Consider the following 21,365-nt stretch of genomic DNA (forward strand, 5'->3'; position numbering starts at 1 on the left):
CACAAGGCATTCACAGGGCAAGGAAGCTATGTAGAGATAACTTCTGGGACCTTATCTAGAGATAACTCACAGACTTTGAGAACCTATAAAACCTGCTAATATCTTCTCTCTGATACAAATGTGTTGGAATAAGCCATAATATTAGCCTGTTTTTTTTTTTTAACTCATCTTGTGAAATAGAGCAAAAAATAGGTTTTGAGTATAATTTCCTTCTCTTCAGAAGAGTATTTTTCTATTGTAGATAAGTTTATTTTATTTGGCAGAGAATAAAATTTAGAGTCTAAATAAAATAATTTTATTTTTAAACTATGTCCTCATGCAGTTATTGTGCCTCTTCCTTTTTGTTATCACACTTCTTAAAATAATAAACCACCCAACTTTTTCCCACTTTCGCTTTGGCAAAATTATATTCAAACATACAAGATACTTAAATTGTTCTTAAAGATCATGACCAGGCTTCTAATTGCCAAATCCTATGACTGTCTCAGTATTCATCTTTTTCAACCCTTCTCACATAATACCAATTTTTCTCTATCTAAAAATTTTCCCTTCTTGAACATTTTTTTGCACATTCCTGGTTCCCCTCCTCTCTGACGCTTCCCTTTTTTTCTCTCTATCTCTTGCTTCCAAAGAATCTTCATTAAAATTCTCTCCTGTTTTTGTTCTATTACTGTATGTACTGCATTATTCTTATGATTTCAGGATTGATTTTTCTATGGACTCACAAATTAATATTTCAGAATAAACTCTCTAAGAGCCATAATTGTCCCATGACTTAATTCATCTTTCCTCTGACACTGGCCTCTCCCCTGAGCTGCTGTTCCAAGTCATGTTACCGTTGTCATAAGAGTTATTACAGTTAACCTGTACTATTACAATAACTTCTAACTCTTCACACCATTTTCTGTTTTGTTTTCCCATTTCCACACATTGAACATAATGTTGTGAAATTACTATCCTTTCAGTACAGATATGATTATATTCCTCCTTTACTCAAACCAACAATGATTCTTTTACAAACACAAATTCTTCTGCAGGCACCACAAATACAAATGTCTCACTTGACAGTCAAAGCCCTCAATAGTACATCCCCATATATCTGTTCAAGTCTCTTTCCTACACATATCCTGTGCTCCAGACAATCTGGATTTACCTTATCTTTGACGAATGTTTCATCATTTGCTACCTCCTACTTTCTGTTCAAATCATTCCCTCTACTCTGAATATACTTTCATCATTTATCTTGTCAACAGTTAGCCATACCTCAAATAGTGTGTTCTCTGTAAAGCTTTTCCTTATGTTCTCAACCAAATACAATATCCCCTGTCTTTACATTATTTAGATTTTATTTTTCTTCCTTAACTTACAGAAAATATGCTTTTCTTCATCCAGTTTACTAGATTATTCATTCTTATTAAATTTTACTCACCTTTATATCCTGTACCACTCTTAGCATATAGCTTATTACATGAGTAAATAAATATGCATTCGATTTTATTTTCTTCAGATCATTTTGTACTTACTGAATAAATTGATTGCAGTCAAAACCAGAGATTGGTTCAGTGCACTCTATGCCATCTTTATAGAATCATTTCTGTGAGACTACCTTTTGAATAAGCCAACTGAACTGAGTTACAAAGCTTGACAATTTTATGTCAACATATGTTAATTCACTACATTTTTAGGGGAATATTAACAGCTATGACAAATAAACCTAGTATTTTTATAGGCTTCACTTGATAAGAAGCTGTTTTTGCTCATGTTAATAGTCCAGTGCAGGTATTACCAAGTAGCTCTCCCATACAAGGTGACTTAGAATCCCCACTTCCTTTTTCCTTACAGTTCCACCACCACTTAGGGCCTTTAGTATGTGGGTTAGAAGAAAGTGAAGGAAAAACACCTGTTTTTCAAATAAATAAATGCCAGAGTTCATCAGTTTTGAAACACACATTGCATCAGTCACATTAGGCTTAAGTTTTGCTGCAGAAAGAAACAATCTCAAAATATCAGTGGCTTACAACAACAAAAGCTTGCCTGTTAATGAGCAAGCAAATTAAAATAACAATGAGCTATCAGTCTATATACATAGACATAAATCATTACTCTGAAGTTGTGTATGTAATTTCCATGTATTTTACATCAGTAACAAATTATGCTATTATTATATTTATTTTAAAATTTTGCATAAAATGTTTTCATAATGATATATCCTTTGTTGGCTTCCCTAGTGGCTCAGTGGTAAAGAATCAGCCTGCCAGTGCAGGAGACACAGGTTTGATCTGTGAATCAGGAAGATCCCTGGGAAAGGGAATGGCAACCCACTTCAGCATTTTTGCCTGGGAAATCCCATAGAGAATGTTGGCAGGCGACAGTCTATCAGATGGCCAAGAGTCAGACACGACTTAATAACTGAATGACAAAACAACAATGAAATCCTTTTGAAAAGGATGTATAATTTTTTCTCACTCAACATTATTGTCTTAGAATATTTATTTATATTGATCAGTTCAATTCAGTTCAGTTCAGTCGTTCAGTCGTGTCCGACTCTTTGCGACCCCATGAATCGCAGCACACCAGGCCTCCCTGTCCATCACCAACTCCTGGAGTTCACCCAAACATGTCCATCGAGTCATTGATGCCATCTACCCATCTCATCCTCTGTCATCCCCTTCTCCTCCTGCCCCCAATCCCTCCCAGCATCAAAGTCTTTTCCAATGAGTCAACTCTTCACATCAGGTGGCCAAAGTACTGGAGTCTCAGCTTTAGTTAGCATCATTCCTTCCAAAGAAATCCCAGGGCTGATCTCCTTCAGAATGGACTGGTTGGATCTCCTTGCAGTCCAAGGGACTCTCCAGAGTCTTCTCCAACATCACTGTTCAAAAGCATCAATTCTTCGGCGCTCAGCCTTCTTCACAGTCCAACTCTCACATCCATACGTGACTACTGGAAACACCATAGCCTTGACTAGATGGACCTTAGTCAGCAAAGTAATGTCTCTGCTTTTGAATATGCTATCTAGCTAGGTCATAACTTTTCTTTCAAGGAGTCAGCATCTTTTAATTTCATGGCTGTGGTCACCATCTGCAGTGATTTTGGAGCCCCCCAAAATAAAGTCTGACACTGTTTCCACTGTTTCCCCATTTATTTGCCATGAAGTGATGGGACCAGATGCCATGATCTTCATTTTCTGAATGTTGAGCTTTAAGCCGACTTTTTCACTCTCCACTTTCACTTTCATCAAGAGGCTTTTTAGTTCCTCTTCACTTTCTGCCATCAGGGTGGTGTCATCTGCATATCTGAGGTTATTGATTTTTCTCCTGGCAATCTTGATTCCAGCTTGTGTTTCTTCCAGTCCAGCATTTCTCATGATGTACTCTGCATATAAGTTAAATAAGCAGGGTGACAATATCCAGCCTTGACGTACTCCTTTTCCTATTTGGAACCAGTCTGTTGTTCCATGTCCAGTTCTAGCTGTTGCTTCCTGACCTGCATACAGGTTTCTCAAGAGGCATGTCAGGTGGTCTGGTATTCCCATCTCTCTCAGAATCTTCCACAGTTTATTGTGATGCACACAGTCAAAGGCTTTGGCATAGTCAATAAAGCAGAAATAGATATTTTTCTGGAACTCTCTTGCTTTTTCCATGATCCAGCGGATGTTGGCAATTTGATCTCTGATTCCTCTGCCTTTTCTAAAACCAGCTTGAACATCAGGAAATTCATGGTTCACGTGTTGCTGAAGCCTGGCTTGGAGAATTTTGAGCATTACTTTACTAGCATGTGAAAGAGTATATAGTAAAACAGAAGATGCATCTAATCCATAGCCTAGCACTTTCATTTCTAACTGGACACCTGGGTTTCCACTCACACATACATGCACTAGGAGATACACAGAAAATGTCCATGGTGGCATTATTTAAGTAGAAAAGTAGAATCATCTGAACTCAGTTCAGTTCAGTTCAGTTCAGTCGCTCAGTTGTGTCCGACTCTTTGCAACCCCATGAATCGCAGCACGCCAGGCCTCCCTGTCCATCTGAATTATTGGCCTGTAAACAGATAAACTGAAATGTAGTCATACACTGGAAAAACTCGACAGCAAGTAAAATTAATGGAGATCTGATCTCCATTAATCATGGTCAGTGCATGAATGGAGATCTGGTCCATTAATTTTAATTGCTGTCGAGTTTTTCCAGTGTATGACTACATTTCAGTTTATCTGTTTACAGGCCAATAATTCAGATGATTCTACTTTTCTGTTTAAATAATGCCACCATGAACATTTTCTGTGTATCTCCTAGTGCATGTATGTGTGAGTGGAAACCCAGGTGTCCAGTTAGAAATGAAAGTGCTAGGCTATGGATTAGATGCATCCTCTGTTTTACTATATTCTCTCTTATAACATACTCTACATACAATTGCTCTCCAGAGTAATGTACCAGTGATATAAACTGGTTACGTAGAGTTCTGTCCCCACTTTATACGCCAAAACTTGAGTGTTATCAGATTTAATATGTTTGTATTAGACTTTTGGGGTCCTGCAATAGTCTAAGGAAACCATTTTACATCTGTTCTCTAGCTAAGTTTCATTAAAGATTCCCTGTGGAAATGGATATAATCCTAGGAGTTATTTGTCTTTCCAATAAGAACTTATCTCTTCCAATTATGCCCTTTTGATGGACTGCACCTTCTTATACTGACATCAGGAGTGACAAACTCAAATACCCTATTGGGATCAGGCAGGTAGTATAAATAGTGAAATGGTTAGGTATGAGATGAGCGATTGACAGGGACTCTGGTTAACTGAAGAGTGCTCATCCAATATTTGTCTTTGAGAATACACTAGCCTAGCATACACTATGCTAGTCATCTGAAGCCAGGCATCTTATAAATCTTTATATATAAAACTTTTAATATAAAACCTCCAGACTGATAAATCTTAGCACTTTATTCAGCTTTTTAAAATTAGTATGTGTGAACTGTGGGCTAAGTAAAACATTTTTGTAGGTAATATTACTCTGGTATGCATGGTCAGTATCCAGTTCAGTTCAGTCGCTCAGTCGTGTCCGACTCTTTGTGACCCCATGAATCACAGCATGCCAGGCCTCCCTGTCCATCACCAACTCCCAGAGTTCACCCAAACTCATGTCCATCGAGTCGGTGATGCCATCCAGCCATCTCATCCTCTGTCGTCCCCTTCTCCTCCTGCCCCCAATCCCTCCCAGCATCAAAGTCTTTTCCAATGAGTCAACTCTTCGCATGAGATGGCCAAAGTACTGGAGTTTCAGCTTTAGCATCAGTCCTTCCAAAGAATACCCAGGATTGATCTCCTTTAGAATGGACTAGTTAGATCTCCTTGCAGTCCAAGGGACTCTAAAGAGTCTTCTCCAACACCACAGTTCAAAAGCATCAATTCTTCGGTGCTCAGATTTCTTCACAGTCCAACTCTCATATCCATACATGACCACAGGAAAAACCATAGCCTTGACTAGACGGACCTTTGTTGGCAAAGTAATGTCTCTGCTTTTGAATATGCTATCTAGGTTGGTCATAACTTTCCTTCCAATAAGTAAGCATCTTTTAATTTCATGGCTGCAGTCACCATCTGCAGTGATTTTGGAGCCCTAAAAAATAAAGTCTGACACTGTTTCCACTGTTTGGATAAGCTAAATGATCCCTACTCCATTCATTCATTTAAATTTGACGTGTTAGGAAAAGGAGTCCCCCCACCCCCCGCTTCAGTTAACTAGTCTGTGTTTAGAAAAGTGTTAGTCACTCAGTTGTGTGTGACTCAGACCCCACAAACAGTAGCCATCCAGGCTTCTCTGTCTGTGGGATTCTCCAAACAAGAATACTGGAAAGGACTGCCATTCCCTTCTCCACAGGATCTTCCTGACCCAGGGATCAAGCCCAAGTCTCCTGCACTGCAGGCAGATTCTTTACCATTTGAGCTATAAGTCAGTTCTTAGGTTCTGCTGTTTTGGTTATTGTCTCAATTTCATTGTTCACAATTTCATTCTCACAATTTCTCTCAATTTCATTGTTTCTACTCTGATTTGATTAACTGACTATTGATCATTGATTGTTTCAGAATGAAAGCCTTCACTCCCTTAAATTTAAAGAACCATAGAAATAAATTATTAGGTCCCTTTCATCTGGATATAACTACTAATATTAGCATGTTGTTTAAAAATATGGATTAGTATTATCCAACAGAAATATGATATAAGTCACAAATTAAATTAAAATTTCCCAGTAGCCACATTTAGAAATGTAAAAAAATAGTGAAATTGATTTTATTAATATTTATTTCAACTAATATATCCAAAGCATTATCATTTTATTATGTAATCAATGTAAATAGTCATTAATTAGATATTTTGCATTCTTTTTGTAATTCAGTTCAGTTCAGTCGCTCAGTTGTGTACAGCTCTTTGCGACCCCATAAACCGCAGAACGCCAGGCCTCCCTATCCATCACCAACTCCCAGAGTTTACCCAAACCCATGTCCATTGAGTTGGTGATGCCATCCAACCATCTCATCCTCTGTCGTCCCCTTTTCCTCCTGCCCTCAATCTTTCCCAGCATCAGGGTCTTTTCAAATAAGTCAGCTCTTCGCATCAGGTGGCCAAAGTATTGGTATTTCAGCTTCAACATCAGTCCTTCCAGTGAACAGTCAGGACTGATCTCTTTACAATGGACCAGTTAGATCTCCTTGCAGTCCAAGGGACTCTCAAGAGTCTTCTCCAACACCACAGTTCAAAAGCATCAATTCTTCTGCATTCAGCTTTCTTTATATATATATACGTGTGTAGATAAAAACATGCCCCTATATATTAACTTCAGTTAATTTCAACACAGCAAGCCGTTTTTCATGGTTCAGGTATCTTCTAAGGCTTATATGTATTATTATATGATAATCTGTTGAAGTAGTATCTTTGATAGCTATTAGAAAAGACAATGTTTCATACATTAAAAAAATAATTTGATTTATTTATTTATTGGCTATTCTGGGTCTTTGTTGCTGTGCATGGGCTTTTTTCTAGTTGTGACGAGCAAGCGCTATTCTTTAGTTGCGGTGCCAGGGCTGCTCACTGTGGTCACTTCTCTTGCTGCTGAGTGTCCTAGGGCATGCAGGCTTCAGGAGTTGTGGTTCCTGGGCTCTAGAGTGCGGGCTCCATGGTACTCAGTGGTACTCTGTGGTACGCAGGCTTAGTTGCTCCATGGCATGAGGGCTCTTCTCAGGCCAGGGATTGAGCCTGTGTCTCCTGCCTTGGCAGGAAGATTCTTTACCACTGACCCACCAGGGAAACCCATTTCATACATTTTTAAATAAATGAAAGTAACTTCATAATTGAAGACAGTCAGGAGAAGGCAATGGCAGCCCACTCCAGTATTCTTGCCTGGAAAATCCCGTGGACTGAGGAGCCGGGTGGGCTGCAGTCCATGGGGTCGCTAAGTCGGACATGACTGAGCAACTTCACTTTCCCTTTTCACTTTCATGCATTGGAGAAGGAAATGGCAACCAACTCCAGTGTTCTTGCCTTGAGAATCCCAGGGACTGGGGAGCCTGGTGGGCTGCTGTCTATGGGGTCGCACAGAGTCGGACATGACTGAAGTGACTTAGCAGCAGCAGCAGCAGGAGAAGGATTATACTCTTGTGAAACTTGTTCTGTGTTACCATTTTTGCTTTCTACACTGCTTGAAGCAGAATCCATAGAGACAGAATCCATAAAGATAGATGCACCATGAACCTTGTTCACTCTGAAACAGTGTTACTGATTGCCTTCTTTCACTTCTGCCAAATTCATCTTTACTCAAGCTATTTTCTCTGCCTAGAAAGCTCTTCCTCCTTTCTTCCCTTGGTTGGCTGGCCTCTTCTTATTCTTGAACTTTCAGCTTAAATATTAGGTCTCAGATTTACCCTGACCATCTTTTGCAAAAATATGTCTTTTATCCTCCACCTCAGCATCACAGGTGTTTCCTTTGTGAACCTCTTATCATAATTTATAATTATTCACTTTTTGATTTAGTTTTTCTTATTTCTATAGGACTTTTTGCCTCATCAGGGCAGGTTCTAGGTCTCCATTGCTTACTAATGAAATTCAGCAACTAGCATAGGGCAAGGCACAAAGTAGGCACCTGATATTTTTTGAGTGAATTAATATGCTATTCCCTCATATACTGAGGAGCTTTCAAAGAAGGAAGTCACAGAAATGATTTAAGCTAGTGTATCCACATCAAGAATCTGTAAAAATTGCAGGTGTTTTTATTACATCTACTGACCTGTTCTGCAAGGACAATTAAAGCTCCATGCCTCCCAGCACAGGGCCTGTCACAAATTAGACATTCATATATATTTGGTGATTGACTGAATAATTAATTCTGATGTGAAATCTTAGGCAAGACATCTATACTAGGAACAATTTTACTCTAAGACAATTTAGAATTTAGAACGAGTTAAAAAGAAACATAGTGTTTACAGATTTAAAACCAGGATGCTATAATGGCAATACAATATATATGTATTTTCTATTATACTCTTTTTTAAAAGGGACCTGTTGGTTCACCTGGAGAAGTTGGGGTGACTGGAAGCATTGGTGAAAAGGTAATTTCTTTCATTTTTTTGTTCAATAGTGAGGATTCTAAGGTAAACTCAAAGGAGGGATACTCATATGATATTTTATGAATTAGAAATCACTCACAACTTAAAATGCATTACCTATACTGAATCTCTTAAATATACTGAAATGTAGCTGATAGTGTACATGTTTCTAAATTTTAAAGAGTAGAGTACTCTTTTGGTTATAATTATGTGCTTGGAAGGGAAAAGATGAAATAGATGGTCTAGGTATATGACTAGAAAATATTTAAATCTACTTTATGAGAACAAGTCCCTAAAGGAAACAGTTTTGAAAGTGAAGAATAAGTTATCGCTTTGCCTGATCCAAGTTTTAGTCACAATCTCTTTATATCCTCTTGGATTCCAGTATGAAGTTATTCATGGATCTTTTTGGCTATTGTGATGGAAATTTAAAACTTAAAAATTTCCTAGAAATCATTATCTTGGGAGTGATTTTCCATATTTAGTTTCAAGTTTAAGAAAGTCATTTTTGAAAAAAATCAGAAGTATTTCTTTATTTGAAACCAACAAAGACATTTTCTTGAATTGTTTTTAATTGACTCATTATCACTAGAAAATTTTGGACTTTGACTGAAACCTGACTTGCTGAATGTAATATGGAAGCATGGTAATCTAATGCAGGGCTACTCTTTGTGAATAAATAAGTAGAGCCAGGATTAGAAGTAAATTAGATAGTGTTTCAGTTATTTCCATCTGAAATTGTTGATTTAAGTTAAACAATATATTTAAAATTCATCCTCCCCCCCCACATCCAAAGTGTTCTCTTCCCAATTTTCTCATTTCTATTGGTCTGCGTTATACCTATCTCTGTTCTCCCAGTGTTCCAGATAGAGTGAACCAATCTTTGCATTTCCCTCTTCTTCCATTGTGTTGTCCAGTCACTAAATCATGTCTGACTCTGGGACCCCATGGACTTCAGCATGCCAGGCTCCTCTGTCCTCCACTATCTCCTTGTGAAGTGAAGTGAAGTTGCTCAGTCGTGTCCGACTCTGTGACCCCATGGACGGTAGACTACCAAGCTCCAGTGTCCATGGGATTTTCCAGGCAACAGTCCTGGAGTGGATTGCCATTGTCCCTTGAGTTATCTAATCAAATTCATGTCCCTTGCTTATCTAATCATCTCATTCTCTATGCTTAATCTTTTTGTCTCCAAGGCAAACCATTCAATATCACAGTTATCCAAGTCTATGCCCCAACCAGTAACACTGAAGAAGCTGAAGTTGAACGGTTTTATGAAGACCTACAAGACGTTTTAGAACTAACACCCAAAAAAGATGCCCTTTTCATTATAGGGGACTGGAATGCAAAAGTATGAAGTCAAAAAACACCTGGAGTAACAGGCAAATTTGACCTTGGAATGTGGAATGAAGCAGGGCAAAGACTAATAGAGTTTTGCCAAGAAAATGCACCGGTCATAGCAAACACCCTCTTCCAACAACACAAGAGAAGACTCTACACATGGACATCACCAGATGGTTAACACCGAAATCAGATTGATTATATTCTTTGCAGCCAAAGATGGAGAAGCTCTATTCAGTCAACAAAAACAAGACCAGGAGCTGACTGTGGCTCAGATCATGAACTCCTTATTACCAAATTCAGACTCAAATTGAAGAAAGTAGGGAAAACCACTAGACCATTCAGGTATGACCTAAATCAAATCCCTTATGATTATACAGTGGAAGTGAGAAATAGATTTAAGGGCCTAGATCTGATAGATAGAGTGCCTGATGAACTATGGAATGAGGTTCGTGACATTGTACAGGAGACAGGGATCAAGACCATCCTATGGAAAAGAAATGCAAAAAAGCAAAATGGCTGTCTGGAGAGGACTTACAAACAGCTGTGAAAAGAAGAGAGGCAAAAAGCAAAGGAGAAAAGGAAAGGTATAAGCATCTGAATGCAGAGTTCCAGAGAATAGCAAGGAGAGATAAGAAAGCCTTCTTCAGTGATCAATGCAAAGAAATAGAGGAAAACAACAAAATGGGAAAGACTAGAGATCTCTTCAAGAAAATTAGAGATACCAAGGGAACATTTCATGCAAACATGGGCTCAATAAAGGACAGAAGTGGTCTGGACCTAACAGAAGCAGAAGATATTAAGAAGAGGTGGCAAGAATACACAGAAGAACTGTACAAAAAAGATCTTCATGACCCAGATAATCACGACGGTGTGATCACTCATCTAGAGCCAGACATCTTGGAATGTGAAGTCAAGTGGGCCTTAGAAAGCATCACTACGAACAAAGCTAGTGGAGGTGATAGAATTCCAGTTTCAAATCCTGAAAGATGATGCTGTGAAAGTGCTGCACTCAATATGCCAGCAAATTTGGAAAACTAAGCATTGGCCACAGGACTGGAAAAGGTCAGTTTTCATTCCAATTCCAAAGAAAGGCAATACCAAAGAATGCTCAAACTACCACACAGTTGTACTCATCTCACATGCTAGTAAAGTAATGCTCAAAATTCTCCAAGCCAGGCTTCAGCAATACGTGAACCATGAACTTCCAGATGTTCAAGCTGGTTTTAGAAAAGGCAGAGGAACCAGAGATCAAATTGCCAACATCCGCTGGATCATGGAAAAAGCAAGAGAGTTCCAGAAAAATATCTATTTCTGCTTTATTGACTATGCCAAAGCCTTTGACTGTGTGCATCACAATAAACTGTGGAAGATTCTGAAAGAGGCGGGAATACCAGAACACCTGACCCGCCTCTTGAGAAATCTGTATGCAGGTCAGGAAGCAACAGCTAGAACTGGACATGGAACAACAGACTGGTTCCAAATAGGAAAAGGAGTACGTCAAGGCTGTATATTGTCACCCTGCTTATTTAACTTATATGCAGAGTACATCATGAGAAACACTGGGCTGGAAGAAACACAAGCTGGAATCAAGATTGCCGGGAGAAAAATCAATAACCTCAGATATGCAGATGACACCACCCTTACGGCAGAAAGTGAAGAGGAACTAAAAAGCCTCTTGATGAAAGTGAAAGTGGAGAGTGAAAAAGTCGGCTTAAAGCTCAACATTCAGAAAACGAAGATCATGGCATCCAGTCCCATCACTCCATGGGAAATAGATGGGGAAACAGTGGAAACAGTGTCAGACTTTATTTTTTTGAACTCCAAAATCAATGCAGATGGTGATTGCAGCCATGAAATTAAAAGACGCTTACTCCTTGGAAGAAAAGTTATGACCAACCTAGATAGTATATTCAAAAGCAGAGACATTACTTTGCCAACAGAGGTCTGTCTAGTCAAGGCTATGGTGTTTCCTGTGGTCATGTATGAATGTGAGAGTTGGGTTGTGAAGAAGGCTGAGTGCCGAAGAATTGATGCTTTTGAACTGTGGTGTTGGAGAAGACTCTTGAGAGTCCCTTGGACTGCAAGGAGATCCAACCAGTCCATTCTGAAGGAGATCAACCCTGGGATTTCTTTGGAAGGAATGATGCTAAAGCTGAAGCTCCAGTACTTTGGCCACCTCATGTGAAGAGTTGACTCATTGGAAAAGACTCTGATGCTGGGAGGGAATGGGGGCAGGAGGAGAAGGGGACGACAGAGGATGAGATGGCTGGATGGCATCACGGACTCGATGGACGTGAGTCTGAGTGAACTCCGGTAGTTGGTGATGGACAGGGAGGCCTGGTGTGCTGCGATTCATGGGGTCGCAAAAAGTCGGACAGGACTAAGCAACTGAACTGAACTGAATCTTTTTAGTAGGTCTTAGAGTTTTTTCTTAACAGTTTATCTTTTCTAATAATCAATCTAGGCTATCCAATCAGACATAATCTTATTAGTTTTTCTTAAATTTACTCTCTTCCCTGGTAGCTCAGATGGTAAAGCCTCTGCCTCCAATGCTGGAGACGTGGGTTCAATTACTGGATTGGAAAATCCCCTGGAGAAGGAAATGGCAACCCACTCCTGGACTCTGTACTCTTGCCTGGAAAATCTCATGGACGGAGGAGCCTGGTAGGCTACAGTCCATGGGGTTGCAAAGAGTCAGACACGACTGAGTGACTTCACTTTCTTTCTTTTCACTTTCCCTTTCCATCCTCTAATCCAGCCTACATATTACTAGTGGAACACTTTTTTTGATGGGTCAGGATAAAGCATATTGAGAAACCTTCATTAACTCCCTATGTGTTTGTGCTAAGTCACTTCAGTCATGTCCAACTCTTTGCGACCCCATGGACTGTAGCCCACCAAGCTCCTCTGTCCATGGGGATTCTCCAGGCAAGAATACTAGAATGGGTTGTCATGCCCTCCTCCACAGGATTGTCCCAACCGAGGGATTGAACCTTGGCCCCGCATATTGAAGGCAGATTCTTTACTGTCAGAGCCATCATGCTTAAGCCTATTAATAGCTCTACTTTGCTGTCAAGGTACTACATGATTTTGGCTTAATCAGTTCATGTAACAAATTTTCTAATATTCACAGTATAAACCTTTCTTGCTCCCCTGCATCATATTTTATGCTTGTTCCTATTATTATTCTTACTAATTTCTTGGTTTAGAGTATTCTCTTCCTTTACCTGTATTTATTCAAAGCCAAACTATAGTACTCAGTGAAGTTCTGTCTCCTCCATAAAGTCTTCCCAGATTATTCTATTCCTTCTTGATTTCTTCCTTTCCTGGATGTAGAATAAGTACCACACAATTTAATTGATTCATCTTTCTTAATGACATGTTTATAATTACTTGAGGGTAGAGTCTAAGTCAAATTTCTGTTATATCTCCCCAACACTCAGTACATTAAAAGTGATTTTAAAATATTTACTGATTTTTATTAACAATACAAAAATATAAAATGACCTCAGTTCAGAAAAATTTAGATAGTTATAAAACTGTCTAAAAGTATAAACTTTTCCATTGTGATTTAGTTACTTCTGTGTTAAGTTGTCTTCTACACTAACATGCTGAAAATCTTTGGAATTTTAATGTGAATCAGCTTAGACCTTTAATCTATTGTGGCATATTTGATTATCATAATTATGGTTAATTGTGTTAAAAGTTTACAGAAAGATAATTTTATTCAATGGTTATACACGTCAGTTAATTTTTACAGTTTGCTTTCATACTTTTACTATCTTCATATTTTATATGTCTACAATTATGAGAATTTCTACTTATAAAACTTTAGCATATGATATATGCTCAATTTTAACTCTTGTTTATTCATAATTTATATTTTTTCATTTAAATACACTTCATATTTTATCCCTTGAAAAGTATCTTAAGAGAACTTTAATAATAGTAAAACTCTAGCAACTTTAGGGTAAAACTGCAAAATTTGTAAATTTAAAACTTACTGAAAATTAGAATGAGTTTATGGTCCAAGCTTAGCTCATTCTTGACTAATTTTTTTAATGATTTGGAAGTAGTTTTTAGTTTTCTGTGCACTGCATTTTTATTTCCATTTTAATGTAAGTATTTCACATTTTATAAACTTTGAACTAATGATATTTCATTGTTTCATACCTTAGTTCATTACTGCCAAGAGAAAATATTATGTAATATTATTGATTATAGCAGTATGATCAGTAATATTGCTGAAATAAAAGAATAAATGAGGAAACAAAATATTTTTTGAGATAAATATATAGCACTTTAAGAGATTTTTATATACTATATTACATGGTTAAACATGGACAGTCCATCATCAGAATAGAAGCAATAATAACTAAATTCAGTTTTTTCTTAAATATTTTGCCAACTCTTAATAATATAAAATAGTTTTTTAGATTATTTGTTTTGTCATTGTACAAGTGTATTCAAAAAAGTAGAATAGACTGTATTATAAGTGCATGGTATTAATGGTTTGCTATTAAACCACTTTGTCTTCCAAGTTTCTCTACTGTGTCCCGGAGAACATTGTTATAACTAATTTGATATTTGGCTTGCTAATATGTACTTGTTATTTCATTCACATCTTATATAAATGAGATAAGTGTATGTCTCATGGTTTGTGTGTGCAGGTCTATCCTGACATCTGTAGAATCTAGAATGAGAGTATAAATGGAGGCCCTGGGGTCAGAGTATAATTAGAAGCCCACATACCATATGCCTAAACATTTAAACATTGTAAACCAAACTAATGAGTCAATAAATAATACGTAGTCTATTCTACCTTTTCACGACTAATCAACATGCTTCAACATGCTTTTTTCTTTTTTTCTAAAGGGAGAGCGTGGAAGTCCAGGTCCAGTAGGTCCCCAGGGGGAAAAGGGTGCAATGGTAAGAACTCAGTAATCTGAAAGATATGTATCCAAAGAACATAGTGAAGTTATGGCATTCCAGAGATAGAATTGCTTTGAATGAAATTCAAGTAAGTGAAAAATGCTATTTTGTAGTAAGTTTGCATTAGAAGTTTTCTTCTAAACTGTTTACCATTCGGAATGCTGATTTGCACTCAAAAGCATGCAAATCAGATGGCTTAGCCAAAGGAGCCTATAGTTTTAAGAGAAGAATTAACCATCCTAAATTAGCATATGTGGATGAAGAAGAAAATTCAATTAGGAGTCTACTTTGATTTGATAACTTATAGTTTATATGACACATATCATCATTGCCACCTTTCCATAAGTTTGTGGTCACAGTGTAATTCTTTTATGTATGAAAATCTGGAATTCATCTTATGGTCTTATGTCTTTAATATAGAAATAGCTGATAAATTTTATATCTAGATTGCAGTTTTTCATTTATTGAAGTTTCTAAATGTGATAGAAAATAGAATTAAGAATTATTTTCAGCTAAAGAATCTTGCTTTCAGAAATGCATTGTAATGGATCTGGTGTACCTAATATTATCTGCAAATTCATTTTACATAAATTTTTCTTCACTTTGACTTCTGTATTATTAGTAAAACTGTAAGATTACTTTTACTTATCTCCAATTGCTGTTAACTAGGAAATTTAATATACCTTTTAAGGCTAATTAATTTCAGAAATGATTGCCTCCTAAGATATTCTTTGAAGCATCTGAATATGGTTAATACCACTAAGGGTGTGAAGTGAAGTGAAGTCGCTCAGTCATGTCCAACTCTTTGCGACCCCATAGACTGTAGCCTTCCAGGCTCCTCTGTCCATGGGATTTCCCAGGCAATAGTACTGGAAGTGAGTGACGTGAAGTGACTCAGTTGTGTCCGACTCTTTACAACCCCATGGACTGTAGCCTACCAGGCTCCTCCCTCCATGGGATTCTCCAGGCAAGAGTACTGGAGTGGGTTGCCATTTCCTTCGCCAGAATAGTACTGGAGTGGATTGCTATTTCCTTCTCCAGGGGATCTTCCCAACCCAGGGCTCAAACCCGGGTCTCCCACATTGTAGACAGACACTTTACCATCTGAGCCACCAGGGAAGTCCACTAAGGGTGTGGTCCTTGTAAAATTTGATAGGCTAGAGTATTTGTTCACAATCGCATTTCTTAATTTCTGAATTCCCTGACATTGAAAAGGATATGGTTTCACAATCTGTATGTATTTAACATAATGAACATTTATTCACAGCATAACATAACCTAGAGAAAGATGAGATGAATATTCTCCTCTCAGTAGGTTATAATATGTGATTCTGGGCAAAGAGTTTCTAATAAAAGGACACACAGCTTCTCTGTAAACATTTTTGTTTCTGTTGTCTATCTCTGGAACATTTCCTGTGGCCTCATGTCTTGGATAGAGATGGAGAGTTTATCAAATTATCATTTTTAATTACTATTTATCATTTACTGGTTTGTCTTCAGTGAAAATAATTAGATATAATGGAGAATTCATATCATATATTTTTTCTTAAATTATAGGGATATCCAGGTCCTCCTGGGGTTCCGGGACCAACGGGTGCCCTGGGACTGCCTGTAAGTACAGAAAAGACTTCTCTTCCCAATCACTAGAAAACACTCTAGAATATAACATGGTGTCTTTCACTTCCTTGCTTCTACTTGTTCTGTTATTTACTGCTCACTTCTAATAGTACAGCTCTGCAACCAATAGCCATATATAAAAAAATAGCCAATAATTAAGTTTTGAAGTAAGACCAATTAGACAAATCACAAGCACAAGTTCCAACATACTGTTCTTAGAAATTTGCTAATATTCTCCAACTGAAAAAAATCCTTAGAAAAATTTAGTATTCAAAAATTGAGTTTTGAAAAATTTCATTTGTGTTTACAGGAAAATAATGAAGTCTTGTCTCTAAAGAGAAAGTTTGCTGATTAAAGATTGAAAGTTATTGTGTACTTAAATGTGAAAAATATGAGCCTTTGTGATCCCCTAAGTAGAACTATTATCAAAAAGGGTTTATGCTGTTTTGTGAAGGTTCTGTTTTGAAGATAAGCCCAATTTTCCAGCATACTGATAGATGTGTATTGACTTGCAAATGAGGAAGACTGATCTAGGGCACGGTTGCTAATTTTTTTAGTCGTGTAAGATAAAAAATAGATTTTAGTTCCTGTGAAAGTTCACTGTTTTCATTTTCATCTACCTACGTTATACAGATAAATAAAATTTGCTTTCTAAGCAAGTCTTCATTGAAGACTATTAGGTATAAAAAGAGCTCATTGTAATTGACTGAATAATAATGCAATCTTCACTGAAGACTATTTTTGTAGCATATTAATTTGGAAAAATTTGTGGCATTTTTCATGGTAACAGAAAAAATCCATTTTTATGTGATGGGATTATCATAAACATCGAGAGGAATGAGAAAGAAATCTTGGAAAAGTAGCCATTGCTTCTTTGACGGACCAGGCAGGTTAGACTGGTCACATTTGTTAAGAGCATATCTCCCTCCACTACCAGTCCATATGTGTTTATCATAAAAACCATGTGGTCAGTGAATATTAAGTACTTCTCATTCTTTTCAGGGTATAAACACTTAGAAATTAAATTTCTCCAAATAGTAGGATATGTCAAAGGCAGAGTATTGGGAAAGGCCAATATGATGTTTGTTTTTTAAGAATTCCCAGTGAGAATTGCACGTCATAAGAATGGTTATAGCTACTATTCTTGTAATATTCCTGTGAATTCTGTAACTGATTTTTAAATTTTCAACATGTAGGGTCATGTGGGGGCAAGAGGACCACCTGGGATTCCAGGTCCTAAAGGACGAAGAGTAAGTTACCAGATCAAGGAAGTACATTAACCTAAAAAATAAATGTAAATAGTGATGTGTTCAGCAAAAATAGCTTATATTAGATGGAAACATTAATTGCAGTGTAATTTATAATCATTTGTACTTATAAAACCATACCTTTCCATTTTGTGTTTTAGAAATTTTACTTACTGAAGAATTCTCTCTTATTCCCAACTTCCAGTTTCATCCACTGGGGGAATTGTGAATGTGAAGATGTTTAAATCAATTATTTTTGAACTCACAAAGAGACTTATATAGCAAGAGATAGTAACAGCATGATAAAGAGTGATAGGAAATAGAATGAGGATACAGAAGATGACTAAGAGTTTATTCACTGTAAATAAGAGGTAATATAATCATTGTCTAATAATTAAGCTTAAGAAAATTAAGTTAAAAACATTTCATTCCTTAAGTCTTTTAAACGTTTAGATCTTTTTTTTTTTCTTTAAAGAAATAAGAACCACCATTTATTACATGCCTGTCATGTGCCAAGCCCTTTTACATATACTAATACTCAAAACCACTCTAAAAGGGAGAGGCATTTATCTCAGATATTATAGTTGAAGAAAATGGGGCTCCAAGAGTTTAAGCATATGAACTGTTGCATAGGTCTAGGGCACAACCAGGATTCAAACCTTAGAGTGTCTAACTTCAAAGCCTATGGTTTTTCAATACTGCATTGAATATTAGAGTATTTTTCCTTGATTAATTTGAATATGTAGGCTCTAAGAACTCTGTTTTCTTCCTTGGCTTTACCTTGACTTTTACAGCTAGAGGAGAAAATATTTTAAAATGCTAAACTAATGGCCTCCAAATAACAAAGACTTAAAAAAAAATAAAAAAAAAAAAACCCACCCTCCCATTTTCCAGTTGGCAAGTGCAAGAAAGGTGCTTAGTTTAAAATAACAACTTTAAGAACTCATTGGCAATACAATGATATGAATTCGGCACATTCACTGTTGTGGCTTGGTTTCAATCCCTGATCAGGGAGCTAAGAGCCTACAAGCTGCACAGCGTGGCCAAAAAATAAGCCCAAAGAAGTAATGACCTTAATTTCATGTGCTGTGTTTTAGGTGAGGATTAAAGAAAAAGAGCAAATTTTTCTGTATCATCACTTCTTTTCTGAAAACCTATTTTCCTTTCTGGGTTATGGATTTACAGTCTATAAATGATACTGATGGCCACATCTATTTTAGCCCAAATGAGATTTAGAATAATAAAAAATCATGGAAGATGATCTGTACTCTGTCATTTTAGTGGTCTGTACCCTGCCAACATTCAGTACTTGGTCAGGTCAAATGTGTTTATTTAGCGCTGTATTACTCACAGTGGTAAAGTTCAACTAACTTTGTGACAGATAGAAAAAAAAGAAAACTTTATTTGGTTAGCTAAATAATTGAGATATTATTGGTTATCCAGGCATACATAAGCCATATACTTAAGCAAGATATGTTTCTGAATCACTTGTGCTATCTCATGTCATATGGAAAGTTTATTTATCTGTAGTTTTTTAACTTCCCTGTGATCCCTGGGCAAATTATCACTCTTTTCTGATTTGACACTTTGTCTTCATCTCTCCCCTCCTCAGAGGTCTCTCTCATCCTCCAGATACATTTTACTGATATATTTCCAGATGACTCCTCATTATTTAAAGTGCACCCAATATTTCTTAAGCAAAGTTTTAGTTTAGAAATAAGGGCTTTATTTAGTACAAAAGTGCTCCCTTTACAGGAGAATATTTCATGTAATCAGTCAACATTGGGAATACAAAAAGAACTGAAGACCAGAATGTTAAGGAAAAAATATAGTATTATGAAGTTCCATTCTAGTTCTCCCCTAGTATCTTCTTCTGCCGTCAACCTATTTTCTCATCTATTCTCCACTATAGATGTGATCATAATGCATATCATTTCAAATGTTTTTCACTCACAAAAATTTGAGAATTTCTGTCCAGCCTACAAGGATTAATGCAAGTTATTTGGATGGAGATGCCTGTGCCCGAGCCTTTCCTTGCTACTCCAAAGACTGAAGAGGTCAATATTTCCAGCACACCTGTAACACTTTATGACACACAACTGTGTCACAGTACATTGGAGGGGAAGCTAGGCACATTTTCATGGAGACTATACAAAAAACTCTCAGTATGAAACTACTGCTTATACGCCCTTGCTGTTCTGCCTGTGATTTGTGCTTTTATCATATGTGACTATGTGAACATCATGAATGGTAGAACTGCAAGCCAAGGATTCTGCTTCTCCATTTGATTCTCTGCTATCCATCCATCTGCCATTTATCTGTCTAATATTTGCTGATTTAATACAATCTGTCAAACTCTCCTACTATCTTGGGGAATTCAAGGTTAACTATTCCTTAGATATAAGCCACATGATTTCATGGTTTAATGACTTACAATCAGTGGCTTTTAAAGTATCATACAATATTGACAGAGAATAGCAAAAGCTCAGGCAAGCAACAATACCTGCCATCTCAGGAAACAACCTAAACAACTTAGTATCATGAAAACTTTTCTAACTTGCTTTGTGAAGATTATATAATCCTGCCCTTTATGAAAAAGATAACAGGATTGACTGAAAATGTTCATGTAGTTTGAGATTGTTAGATGGGAGAGTTACCTGTAGCCTGTAGTGACTTATTTTCCTTTCTTGGGCTCTGACATCACTGTGGATGTGCAACCATGAAATTAAAAGATGCTTGCTCCTTGGAAGAAAAGCTATGATAAACATAGATAGCATATTAAAAAGCAGAGACATCACTTTGCTAACAAAGGTCCATACAATCAAAGCTATGGTTTTTCCAGTAGTCACGTACAGATGTAAGAGTTGGACCATAAGGAGGGCTGAGCGCCGAAGAACTGAAGCTTTTGAATTGTGATTCTGGAGAAGACTCTTCAGAGTCCTTTAGACAGCAAGATCAACCTGTCAATTCTAAAGGAGATAGACCCTGAATATTCATTGGAAGGACTGATGCTAAAGTTGCAATACTTTAGCCACCTGATTCAAAGAGCTGACTCATTGGAAAAGACCCTGATGCTGGGAAAGATTGAAGGCAGGAGGAGAAGGGTGCAACAGAGGATGAGATGATTGGGTGGAATCACTGACACTATGGACATGAATTGGAGCAAACTCTGGGAGACAGGGAAGCCTGGTGTGCAGTCCATGAGTTCGCAAAGAGCCGGACACAATCTAGAGACTGAACACAGCAAACCTGTAGCCGACTTTTAACTTTTCCAAAAGAGGACAAAAAAAAGATTAGATTTTTTTTTTTTTTTTTTTTACTTAGCCAGAATACATTCTTCAAGAGCTTTATATTATAGCTAGTCAGATATTTTAAGGCAAGTACTAGAAAGAATAACTTTATACCCAGTTAGGTACCTATTATAATACTGCTTGTCTAATCTTAGAACTTGACCTGAAGCTTGTTGTCTCAGGAGTCAGAGAAGGCATATACAGTAACCCAGGGATAACGTCTACAACCAATATCAAAGTAAAAGTTATAAATGTTGATAAAGCTAAGCTTTAGTTAATTAACCAACCCTTAACTGAAACATCGGGAGGACCAGACTTTTCAAGAGTTCTGCCAGTCTT

The 21,365-nt window shown here is 37.1% G+C and overlaps 1 protein-coding gene across 1 annotated transcript in view; it reads left to right on the forward strand.

The window, feature by feature from the left end:
- Positions 1-21,365, forward strand: part of COL24A1 (collagen type XXIV alpha 1 chain) — a 378,135-nt gene that overhangs the window by 216,627 nt on the left and 140,143 nt on the right. Inside the window, exons 24-27 of the mRNA XM_068961180.1 lie at positions 8,549-8,602; positions 14,816-14,869; positions 16,430-16,483; positions 17,686-17,739. Of these exons, the coding sequence (XP_068817281.1) occupies positions 8,549-8,602; positions 14,816-14,869; positions 16,430-16,483; positions 17,686-17,739 (216 nt within the window). The remainder of the gene's footprint in view (positions 1-8,548; positions 8,603-14,815; positions 14,870-16,429; positions 16,484-17,685; positions 17,740-21,365) is intronic.

This window comes from Capricornis sumatraensis, chromosome 2 (assembly GCF_032405125.1).
Source record: "Capricornis sumatraensis isolate serow.1 chromosome 2, serow.2, whole genome shotgun sequence".
Taxonomy (NCBI): domain Eukaryota; kingdom Metazoa; phylum Chordata; class Mammalia; order Artiodactyla; family Bovidae; genus Capricornis; species Capricornis sumatraensis.